Source organism: Patella vulgata, chromosome 7, assembly GCF_932274485.2.
Source record: "Patella vulgata chromosome 7, xgPatVulg1.2, whole genome shotgun sequence".
Taxonomy (NCBI): domain Eukaryota; kingdom Metazoa; phylum Mollusca; class Gastropoda; family Patellidae; genus Patella; species Patella vulgata.
Genome location: NC_065885.2, coordinates 4,998,845 through 5,012,257, shown reverse-complemented (window position 1 = coordinate 5,012,257; position 13,413 = coordinate 4,998,845). Strand labels below are relative to the sequence as shown.

Genomic DNA, 13,413 nt, shown 5'->3' with positions numbered 1-13,413 from the left:
CCTGTCCTGTCTAAATTCATTGGGTTTTACCACAAATTACTGAATAAACTCTCTCTCTCTCTCTCTGTCTGTCTGTCTGTCTTTCTGTCTGTCTCTCTCTCTCTCTGGTATATATATAAGGCTTACCCACAAATTACTGAATAAACTCTCTCTCTCTCTCTCTCTCTCTGTCCCTCCCTCTGTCCCTCTCTCTCTCTGTCCCTCCCTCTCCCCCCATCCCTCCCTCTCTCCCTCCCTCTCTCCCTCCCTCTCTGTGACTGATGATTAGTGTTATATAGATAAACTCACCTTCTCTAAACGACTGATAGTTAATTCTACTTTTACATTCAACCCATTTTAATTTAAATCTTTCGTCATATTTATCTGTAGTTCGTTTCCAACCAAGATTCAGTAAAGCACCTTCCACTCTGAAAAATATCAGTAAATCTAAAAATGAATTAACACACGCCCACACGCATCCCCCTTCATCCTACCACAGTACCACATGCAAGGCCCTCGGAACAAAGTTTTTTTAAGATTTTATACATACAATTTGTCAAGCTCTGAGAGAGAGGTTTAACTCCACTCGACACAAACTATGTCATTTCGGGACTAACACTATCATATGGTTCAATTTTATTTCAATTTTATTGCGGGTAGGGGTTTTCTCTTTTCTTCATAAAACATACAACCCAGATAAATTTACTACCTTAACTATTTTTTATTATACATAACAATAAAACAAGTACTAGGTATAAGTTTTCTAGATAAAATAAATTTTATATTGTGTCTGGATACAAACAATGGGCTATCGGTCATGCTCAGTTGAATTGTCTGGCAACACATATTTTTCTTCTCTTTCATAAGAATAAAACCAGTATTGGAACTAAGTGAAATCTTTTTACAAATCATATACATAATTTGACGTCACCTAGATGCAGACCATGGGCTAGTGGTCAAGTTCCGTTGCTTTGCCTGGCAACGCCTATTTTTGTCTTTTTCATAAGAATGCAACTAGTACTAAGGAAAAGTTTCTAGGTATAATTAATTATAAACTGTGTGCCTGGATGCCGACCGTGGGCTGACATTTCTTTGAAGAGTGGTATTAAGTATTTAAGCGGGGTATACACCACGTCGGTCAATATATAGCAGTGAATACCAGGTACATTTTATATATTGTTTACTTTATAGGTGGGAGCCAACTTCATTACCATACAAGAAACTGTATTTACTATTCGCATCATGAAACCAAATTAGCTTGTATCAATCTAAAACAACCTACAATGTCTACCTTGAATACGGCTCTCTCCTAAATATAGAGATGTCATTTTTGTACAGAATCCCTGGGATTTTAAACCGTATGTTATATAAATTGGGGCTGCTATTCAGAAACTCCTCTAGTTACAAATTTGGCTTCATTCATTCGGTGAATGAGGCTGACATACCATCATAAAGAACGATATTATTCTTTCTCCCTTTTCATTAAATGTTTTCGGTCATAACAATGTTTTTGAAAGGGATAAAAAAGAAAGGGTCTCCACTCTTCGTGCGTACCAATAATAGACATTGAGCAGGAAATTACAGAAGGGAGTTTGTTTGAATATTATAATATTTCACAATATAATGGGCACACCAACGTTAAAGGGCTAGTGTATCACTTGAACTAACCTAGAACAAAATAAAATCGAGCAAGGGCTCTTTATATAGTTAATGAAACTCTTAATACCATCTCATGTTTTATTTGATGAAGAGAACACCTACATCCATAAATGGTTATGCTAACAGAACTGGTATTTTTGTGATTCACTCACATAATTGACAAATTTGAGTCACCATATTTTTTTTCCTCGATTCAAAGTTTTATTTAAATGTTAATCTGTATTTACACGCCACACATCTCAGCTAATTCCAATTAATATTTATAACTAAAACATATTTGCGATTGCAGTAAGTAAATACATTCAACCTCTCTGCTTGACAATAGTTTAGGGAACTAAATGAAAGTACCAAAGCAATTTGATGTCGATATATTTAACCCACAGACCGGTTTTGTCTTGTAGACACTTTATTTATAAAAGGCTCAATACCACTCTTGTTGTAACTGAATAATATGTCCCAATCTTTATTCTGGTCAACAAATTGCACTATTTCACAATATTCCAATTAATTGATGATACAAATTTCATCTTAACACACCTAAATTAAAAAATTGGAAAAATCCAACTAAATGATTTGAAAAGTCTAACGTAAACCTTTTCAAATGTGACTTTGATTTAAAAATATTTTCGAACCCTCTGGACAAGTAAAATATGGTGTAATGGATAATTTAGACAACAGGTAGGACACTTAAACATCTAGTACTTAGAATAAGGCTATTAGTATTATTTATTTTCTGGAGCTGTCAAGCCAGCAAGAGTGCTATTGTCCCTTTAACAACTTTAATATTTGGTCATGCATAGCCTACATGTATACTACTAGTAGAGGTACAGACAGATTTCAAATTCAAATTTAAATGAAATGAAATGAAATGGATAGTCTACATTTATACTACCAGTAGCGGTACATTTCAAATTCGAATTTCAATGATATGAAATGAAATGGACAGCTTACATGTATACTACCAGTAGCGGTACATTTCAAATTCAAATTTAAATGAAATGGATAGCTTACATGTATACCACCAGTAGCGGTACATTTCAAATTCAAATTTAAATCAAATGAAATGAAATGGAGTTTAATGCCCTAGTTTTCAGAGTGTTTTTATGCAGAATTTTGCCTGGGCAGCAGTCCTTAGGGGTCTTTAGCGTTGGGAGGAAACCACAGGACCCTGATAAAAACAATTAGATTGGACAGGTGACCTGACACCTTATCACGTTATGACTGGCTCGCTAATCTGGAGGCACCATATTCGATCCCGGCCTGGCAAGGGAAAAAACCAAGGTCCCACATACACATTAGCATGCATGTACAAGAACCCTTACAATCAGAATTCGAAATAAGGCCAAAGAAGCCACTGTCTGGGCTAAATTCCATCATAGCATGCCTGCTTCATTAGCCCATTTGGAGCAGAACAGTAGGACATTAAATCACATTTTATTTCACCATTGTTCAAATATTTTCACTGATCTACTTCCATCCTGAGAAAATTGCTGAATCATTTTGGTCTTGAGCTTTCGGAGCACAACAGTAGGACATTTAACCCCATTTCATGTCATTGTTATTATATACTTACAATGCGACCCCATTACCACCACCAATATAGAATGTATTCATCATATTATTTGGTAAACAACAAGCTGGTAATTTAGTTGTTTTACCACCTGGTGTCCGCTTACCACCTCCTCGTCTATTGCCACCTTTATCTTCACTCTTACCATCACCACCAGTACCACCAGTACCACTACTTACTCCTACAAAATAACAAAACATACATCTCAAATATAATCTCTCTAACAAGCGTGGAATTTTCTCGGCCAACACCGGGATCGAACACGGGACCTCTAGGTAAATGTGTGCCATCTTCTTACTCATGCTTAGCTCCCACTATCACAATTCGCGCTACGATTGAAATCGTGGTTTTAATCGTGTAGTAATTGTGATGATCCTATCTGGTCTTATCATACAGTACATGGCTAGAGTTTCAAACTAGAATCGCCGAGGACACGGCGGAAAAATGCTGAGTTTCGTGGGACATCCTTAGCGAATCGCTAGCGTTCCAAATCACAAAGTTTCTTGGTGGATCACAGAGTTTTGCGGTGAAACACAGTGAATCGCTTGCGTGCCGATATGGCTCCGATTCTAGCATGTTGAAGAAAAATGTACTTTATTTAAGCTGAATACATGTATGTTAATTTTGCGCGAGGAAGCTAGGGTCCAACAATCATGCTGAAAGTTTCAGTCAAGTTAGTTTACTCTGAGCAATATAATTGGCAATATAATAATAGCCTAGCCTCGATTTTTATTACTACCGTTGTTACGATAATAAACAAAGTCTCGATTATCCATTTTTACGGTAAATGCATCCACCACAAAAAGTACTTAAATCTACTAAATATCGCAGGCATACGATGGCACCAAGAGTTGATTATAGTCTTAGCAAGTTAATTAATGTCTAATTAATAATTTAAATAACATTTCAGGCCTAATGAAAGACCTGCAATAGATAGATTTAGCTCTTGCATAATGTATGTTTTAATTAATGTACTCATCAATCTGAGTAAATATTAGCGTGGATTAAGTCATGAGTAATTCAATATTGTAGCGAAAATACAAACAATGCATTGCGCTAGATATTACCGGTACTTGAAAAATGCACGCTCACGATTAACGTCTTTAAAGTGTGTGTGTGTGTGATATTAACCTATATGTTGTGAAACCGGCCTAACCATCTAAAATCGAACGTCTAGTTTACAAAAAACACATAAAATCCATAATGTGTTGAGTCTAATAGTGTAATAGCCTGCAGCAGAATTAATGTCTAATTCTACCATATGATTTTATCGTGCAATTCCAATTTACATAATGTTTGATTTGACATACACCATGTCATGGAGTTTAAAGGGAGAGAGAGAGAGAAATGGGGTTTAATGTCCACTCGACACAAACTAGGTCATTTCGGGACTAACATATGGTTTAATTTTATTTCAATAATTCGCTTACGCATAGGGGTCTTTAGCAGTGGGAGGAAACCGGAGGACCTGGAAAAAACCCACGAGGTTGGACAGGCGACCCTACTCCTTGTCACGTACAACCAGGGATTCGAAACCACGCCAGTAAACTCATTGACAGACAGACTTTATGATACAGCGCGCACACACTAACAATTCAGCCATCCAACACCCCAGAGTTTAAAGGAGCTAGATTGCTACCATTTGGGACCTAGAAATTGACTCAAATGGGTCGCAACCATGGGTTCTACGTCGACCGTATATGCCGGTCGGGACCAAGGGCTATGGAAAATGACCGTAACTAGATCTGACCCATTGGTCATTTTGCACGCCAGAAAATATCCTTCTTTTCAAACACCAATTTTTTCAAAACATGGCTACGATCGACCTCCACAATGTAACTATAAAATTGCATGGCCAGTACAGAATAATGCGCACGTATAGAAGCCACATAATCTCACGGCTTGTGTTATAAAGTTGTATGTATACACAGTCGTCAACAGATTATACTGGGTGTTGTGTTGATAATTAATGATGAGAGTCTGGTAGTAGAACAATAAAAGTTAATTTATATTGTTAGTCATTCACTACTGGAACAACTACGTATTGTCAATGTATCATAACAATTTTCTAGAACAAAGCCATTTACCGATATTATGGTCACGCAAGATGTAAACGAGATAATGTCTAATTCTACCCAACGATTTTATCGTGCAATTCCAATTCCAATATACGTAATGTTTGATTTGACATGAACCATGTCATGGAGTTTTAAGGAGTTAAATCGCTAATATCTTGGACGTAGAAAATGACTCAAATGGGTCGCAACTCGCAATGCATATAATAATGTATCATGAATGTATATAAACTGATTTACATACAATCATTTTCTGTTTTTATGTTTGGCGAAATACACAAGAAGTCTCAATTGAAAGATATCTCTAGATAAGAATATGATTTCACCGTCTGACATGTTTTGTGGAATATATTTAGCCTCGTTCTTCGTGTCCCTTGTTACAAATGGTGCTGAAACGCATTATGGTACACAATTCATGTACCAATGGTAAAATATTTATTTTGTCTTAAATATTGGATATCAGAAGTCCATCTTTTCCCGGTAAAATCACAACATCAATGTTCATTTAAATTGACAAATAATTTGTCGAAGACTTTGGATGATATTGAGTTAGAGACTTGGCTACTTTAACGTCCTACTGCAACAAGCGGGCAAATTAAACATACATTATGCAAGAGCTAAATCTGCCTATTTCAGGTCTTTCTAAATTATTAATTAGACATTAATTAACCTATCCAGGCCATAATCAACTCTAGATGGCAGCGCTAGCCTGCGATCTTTAGTGGATTGTAAGCCGATTTACGGCATAACTTTCCTTCTCAATTAAACGATTAAATGGATGATCGAGACTGTGCTGTTTATCGTTCTGACTTTAGTAATGAAGACCGAGGCTTATGGGAATTTCAGTCGCTTGGTTCTCGGTTCATAGTGGATCAATTTGAATGAAATTTTCACCAAATTGCCTTTACATTATCTAGTTTTTAACTATTATAGTGAGAACTGCCAACTCGTTACCGAATCTCCCATAAAATATCTTTAAGGAAGGCATACATGGTTATAGTTTCGATTCCACACTTACATAATGCATCATTAATAAATATCGTGGAGAGGATCGAGCCCAGTGCTGTTCAAGCCTGGAAATGAGGCACCTGTCACAGACAATGTCAGGCACAGATTCAGGCTTTGTCGGGCACAAAACCTCTGGTGTCTGTCATTTTGTCCGGCACTGATTTGACTTTTTTATTGATATTATTAATACATGTCCGGCACTAAGTTGAAAATGTCAGATACTATTTAATTAGTGCCTGACATTTTGTCAGGTACATCTAAAACTTTTATTTCCAGGCCCAGCACTAAGTTGAAAATGTCAGGTATTATTTCATTAGTGCCTGACATTTTATCAGGTACATCTACCACTGTTATTTCCAGGCCCAGTGCTGTTAATTTATTATGACAGCCTTACAAACGTTTCATCTTTAAATAAATTTGTATCAAATTGAATATCTAACATTTTCTAATAAATTAAATGAAATGGAGTTTTAACGCCCTAGTACATCTACTGTTCTGCTAATACTAGGCTAATGAATAATGGCATACGTCATGCAGTGTGCTATGAGGAAAATATTGATTGCCTGGTCATCGGCACTACAGTCTTCTCTTATAGCGAATTCTAACTGCCAGGGGTTCTTTTTTCATGTTCACAACAATTTGTACACAGAATCCTTTCCGTCCTATCAGAAGTAGACGCTCGGTCCTTGCCCGGTCCTCTGTCCTGCACCACTTACATGGGGAAACCGAGGAACTTTCTCAACCGAGAGAGAGAGAGAGAGAGAGAGAGAGAGAGAGAGAGAGAGGGAGGGAGGGAGGTCATTTTGGGACTAACATGGTTTAATTTTATTTCAATAATTCGCTTGCGGGTAGGGGTCTTTAGCAGTGGAAGAAAACCTGCCAGGATGGACAGGCGACCCTAATCCTTGTCCCGTACAACAGGGGAAACGAAACCACGCCAGTTGACTCAATGACAGACCTTATAAAAAAACAAGCATGTGCTAACCAACCCCCCGCTATGATTATGAACGGAAACAAAGTAAATAAATTTTTCGGTAAATCAGTTATAGTTAGACAGAGATAGAAACGGGGTTTAACATCTACTCGACATAAAGTAGGTCATTTCGGGACTAACACTTGACAAGATATAAGCTAGCAAACACGTTAAATCATACAGCCAATCAACCCCTGACCCCCAGGCTACTAATTAAAACTGAATAAATTGTTAGGTAAATCATCAATACATTGGTCTATAAATATTTTATCAGATATTAATAGAAATTATTATTGATCTAGTAATTAGTCCATCTCCTTAAAATATAAATAACCGCACATTCCACAATCATTTGAACATACCGTGTCCCTGTAACAATCAATCTGTCATCGATTCAAGGACATGGCTTACGTCATGCATTGTGCTATGGGGGGAATATTGCCCGAACAGTGGCGCTACGGTCTACTCTTATTTCAAATTCCAACTATGAAGTGATTCTTTTATGTGCACACCAATCACATTTGTATGAAAGAGGGAAAAGTTTGCCCTAACAGCAACACTACAGCCTACTCTTAATTCCAACTGTCAAGGATTCTTTTATGTGCACGCCAATGTGTATACAGTACAGGACCTCGTTTTTTCATCCCATCCAAACGACTATACATTATCCTTTCCGTCCTGGGAAGGGTCTTTTACATGCACACCAATGTTGTCTCAGTTCTATTTTTTAGCTTGCCCGGCCCTCCGTACTACACCACTGACAAGGGGGAGAACTACGCCAGATGAACTTTTTCTGTCAAGAAAGGGATCAACCTGGTTACTGAGCCACCATCTTACTCATTGAGACTCAGCTGCACCCAATGAAATGAAATGAAATGGGGTTTAACATCCTACTGTTTTGCTCCAAACTGGGCTAATGAAGACAGGCATACGCCATACAGTGTGCTATGAGGGAAATATTGCCCGGACAGCGGCACTACAGCCTACTCTTATTATATCGAATTCCAACTGCCAAGGCATCTTTTACGTGCACGCCAATGTGTACACGGTATCTTGGTTTTTGGTTCCATCCGAACAATTAGACAGCTGTCTTTGTCAGGCCCTCCATCCTGCATCACTGATAAGGGGGAACCACACCAAAAAAAATCTGGATGAACTTTCTCGGCCAATGTCGGGACCGAACACCCGATCTCCAGGCTAGTGAGCCAGCGTCTTACCCACTTAGCCATGAATCATACAACAAACATGAATCGTGAGGATGAATAATGATTACTAAAAACCATAGGTATGATCCTTGAAGAGATTAATTTAGACCTGTTAGATGTTGAACAGGCAATGCAAATACTTTGGAAATTCTTAAATAAATTTTATGGGTGTCGACATCTTGTTTTAGATCTATTCACCTCCCTTATTAGGCTCTTCAACTGAAATAAGTAGATTCCGTACATAATAGCATAAAAAACAGGATAATCTAGCCAATGAACTAGATATACTCAAATATTGACAATTGACAACCCATTTCAGACTGATATTTGTAGAATATTAGTCTAAAAGAAAATCGGATTAAAATACAGATCTATATTTCGTTTGGTTTTTTCATACTTTCGATGACCTTTACTACATGAAGATCTGACCAGTTGTAGTGGGATGTCGTGTCAGGGATCATACAAGCTGCATTTGACCCTATGATGTCAGACATTTGATTAACCAATCAGCATTAATGTTTCTAGTAGAATACCCACAGTTCTGTGCATCACATGCCAAGAAGTCACCATTTTACTGGCTAATCCCTCACATCAGCTAGATCACAGGTATAACAACTCTTCCAGATCCTAGTGTAGTAACGATAAGTAAAATGAAATTTAAAATTATAAAAAACAAAACGAAATAGGATCTGTGTTTTAATCAGACTGTTTAAAAGATAGAAACAAATAAATTTCCAATTGTTAACCATCTATAATCTTGTAATAAAGGTGGGTTGGGTGGCCGAATGGTTAACGCATGCTCGTTAGATCATAAGGTCTGTCATTGAGTCAACAGGTGTGGTTTCGATTCCCTGGTTATAAGTGACAAGCAGTAGGGTCACCTGTCCAACCTCGTGGGTTTTGTCCAGGTCCTCCGGTTTCCTCCCACAGCTAAAGAACCCTTACACACAAGTGAATTATTGAAATAAAATTGAACCATGTGTAAGTTCCAAAATGATCTAGTTTATGTCGAATGGACATTAACCTCTATTTCTTTCTCTCTTTTGTAATAAATCGTATTTTCTATTTGATTCTTATTTATAGAGAGAGAGAGAGAGAAATGGGGTTTAACGTCCACTCGACACAAACTAGGTCATTTCGGGACTAACATATGGTTTAATTTTATTTCAATAATTCGCTTGCGCGTAAGGGTCTTTAGCAGTGGGAGGAAACCGGAGGACCCGGAGAAAACCCACGAGGTTGCACAGGCGACCCTACTCCTTGTCACGTACAACCAGGGATTCGAAACCACGCCAGTTGACTCAATGACAGGCCTTATGTTACAGCGCGAGCATGCTAACCATTCGGCCACCCAACCCCCCTCATATTTATAACTTTCGGTCTTTCTGCAATAAATTCTTATACATGTAAAATAAATATGTCAATAAAACATACATTATGCATGAGTTAAATCTGCCTATTGCAGGTCTTTCTATAGGCCTGAAATGTTATCTAAATTATTAATTAGACATTAATTAACTTATCCAGACCATAATCACCTCTCGATGTTATCGCTAGTCTGCAATGTTTATTGGAATAGGATCCGATTTGCTGTTCGACTTCCATTCATGATTTAATCATCAAATGGATAATGGAAACTATGTTTTTTATCGTACCAACTTTAGTAATGATGATCGAGACTAGGCCGAAAATTCAATTGCTAAAATATTGGTTCAGAGTGGATCAATTTGACTGAAATTTTCAGCAAATTCCCTTTACATTTTCTAGTTTTTAACTATTATAGTGAAAACTGCCAGCTCTTTATCTAATCTCCCATAATGTATCTTTAAGGTTGTTGATCAGGCATTTTACGAACAGTATCTAAATTTTCATAGCTAATTCCAGGCTAAAATGAACTCAAAATGATTATTGAACATTTACTTAAGAACAATCAATATCGAGGGGTAGAAAGTCTCACAATTTCGATTCAATCAATTTAAATGAAATGAAATGAAATGGGGTTTAACGTCCTACTATTCTTCAATCAATTTAAAATGAGGCTCATCAAAAGATTTCAGTGAAATACATAGTTGGTGCTGGCTTGTTTTATTCATATCCTAAATATATCGTTTAAAAGTGGATGCTGAATGTTAACAACTTTCCAATTCATCACATATTTTTTGTAATACTGCACGAAATTGTACCACTGAATGATTTCTAGGTGGCGCTAGCTTGTTTATATGGTCTGCAGAGGATGTCGAATACTGACAAACTTACAATCCATTCCTAATATTCCTTTTAAAGATTCAACTTTCATAATATATTTACAAGGGATTCAAAAGACGATCAGGGATTTTAAATATCATTAAATACATGTATGTCAATTAAATATTATTAAATATGTCAATTAAATATTATTAAATATGTCCATCAAATATTAAATATGTCCATCAAATATTATTAAATATGTTCACTGCATATTATTGAATATGTTCACTACATATTATTAAATATGTCAATTAAATATTATTAAATATGTCCATTATATTATCAAATATGTCCATTACATATTATTGAATATGTCCATTAAATATTATTAAATATGTCCATTAAATATTAATCAATATGTCCATTACATCTATCACATATGTTTCATATTACAATAATTATATGTGATGAATAAAGGATTTAATAAATGCACATTGTTAAAGATAATTTTACAAAACATTATATCTTTTATAGAACTCTAAAACATTTCTATAAATAACATCAGAAATATGATATTAGTCACATTAATTATTATATTTCATAACTAAGAAAAAATACCTAAATAGCTACAAACATGTCATTCCAACTGTTATTAGTATATAGATATATTTCACAGAAAAACCTACCCTTTTCTGTTGACATGGGGAATATTTTAACTTAAAACAACCATATGGAAGGTAGAGACTGTCCCAAACAAACACTTAGGTTGCTAACATAATGTGTAGAGTAACCTTCATAACAACTTTGGTTTCCAAGCTGTCATATAGCCTGTATAACGATTTATTCAATAAGGCAATACCACTCATGTAAGTCTTCTGTTAGTACTTAATTGTGCTCTGATCACCTTCAGTATTATAATAGGCTTAAATTCTCAACAAGTCGTGTCCTCATAATCTCATTGGTTTTTATTTAGGATTAACAATATCCCCAAGTGGCCCCTTTTTTTACTTTCTCTTACAGTCCTTTACATTATTTTAATGGTAACATACCCCCGTTGATAAAAGACCTCATAAAATAAATGACTTGAAATACAGAAGTAGACCATATATTTTGTCATTGTTTACAAAATAAGGCCAGGTTGTCATGGGTAACATGAGACCTGTAAGATAGCACTAATAGATCTAGTCTATTATCAACGCAAACAGTAGTCTGGTAGTCGGGTAGTCATGTATACATTAAACAGTAGAAAGCCACTATATATATACATACACTAGGAGTAATGTTTAAATAGATCGAACTATTTATTTTCAGTCGTTACTCATCACTAATTAATACAGACAATCTCCATCTTATTGATCAGTTAAATTAGGTTTAATAGAGAAAGAGAGAGAGAGAGATTTGATGAAATGGGGTTTAACGTCCTACGGTTCTGCTTCTACTGGGCTAATGAAGACCGGCATACGCCATTCTGTGTGCTATGAGGGTAATTCTGTCCGGGCAGTGTCACTATGGCCTACTCTTATATCAAATTCCAACTGTCAATGCATCTTTAATGTGTATGCCAATGTATGCACAGTACCTCGTTTTTAGTCCTATCCGGATGACTAGACATTTGTCCTTGTCAGGTCCTCCGTCTGGCACCACTGACAAGGAGAAACCAGAGTTTAACTTCTGCTCTGCACAGACTTCAGGACCAATACATAGTGGGACAATTTCATTTCAATAATTTGCTTGCATGTTGGCCAATGTTGGGTCATTAGCAATTGGATGAAAATGGAGGACCCAGACAACACCCACAAGGTCAGGCAGGCGACCCTACTCCTTGTCATGAACAAGTGTGGGTTTGAAACCATGCCACTTGACTCCACCTGACTCAACTACAGAGAGAGAGAGAGAAACAGGGTTTAATGTCCACTTGACACAAGCTAGGTCATTTCGAGACTAAGATATGGTTTAATTTTATTTCAATAATTCGCTTGCACATAGGGGTCTTTAGCAGTGGGAGAAAACCGGAGGACCCGGAGCAAACCCACGAGGTTGGACAGGCGACCCTACTACTTGTCACATACAACCAGGGATTCGAAACCACACCAGTTGACTCAATGACAGGTTTTATGATACAGCGGACTCAACTACAGACCTTATAACACATGACACAATTATATGGAATACATACATGGTACTTAAAGATACATTATGTGAGATTTAGATAAAGAACTAGCCCTTTTTGCTATAATAGTTCGAAAGTAGATGATGTAAAATGAATAATTTGAAAATTTCATTCAAATTACTTTATTGCAAGCGAAGATATTAGCCTTTGAAGGTTTGACAGACGTGTGCAATAATTTCAACCACCGTACTGGTTGATCGAAGCTAAGTCTCGGTCCTCCATATTTGATTAAATCAAAGTATTGCTGAACCATTCTAATCTATTTAATATCAGAGAAATCTGATGCCATCAAGAGTTGATTAAGGCCTGGATCATTAATTATTGTCTAATTAATACTTTAGAAAACATTTCAGGCCTAAAGAAAGACCTGCAATAGGAAGATTTAGCTCTTGCATAATGTATGTTTAAGTTTTTACAACCCCAATAAGTATAATTGAAAGCAACCGAACTCCTAGAGTTTTTACAACCCACGTAGGTATAATAGAAAGCTACCCAACCCCTAGAGGTTTTATTACCCACATACATGTAGGTATAATACAATTATTATTATTTCAGCATATTTATAGTGCACCCTTTCATATAACATG

The 13,413-nt window shown here is 36.4% G+C and overlaps 1 protein-coding gene across 2 annotated transcripts in view; it reads right to left on the bottom strand.

The window, feature by feature from the left end:
- The window catches only part of LOC126827110 (protein polyglycylase TTLL10), a 35,040-nt gene that overhangs the window by 16,192 nt on the left and 5,435 nt on the right, over positions 1-13,413 (bottom strand). Inside the window, exons 1-3 of one of the 2 annotated variants that reach the window (XM_056102327.1) lie at positions 11,343-11,494; positions 3,212-3,389; positions 289-407 (exon numbers count right to left, since the gene is read on the bottom strand). In XM_056102327.1, the coding sequence (XP_055958302.1) occupies positions 289-407; positions 3,212-3,389; positions 11,343-11,358 (313 nt within the window). In that variant the 5' untranslated portion in view covers positions 11,359-11,494. Of the gene's footprint in view, positions 1-288; positions 408-3,211; positions 3,390-11,342; positions 11,495-13,413 lie in introns of those variants that run through there. The other variant, XM_056102326.1, reaches the window with a different exon arrangement.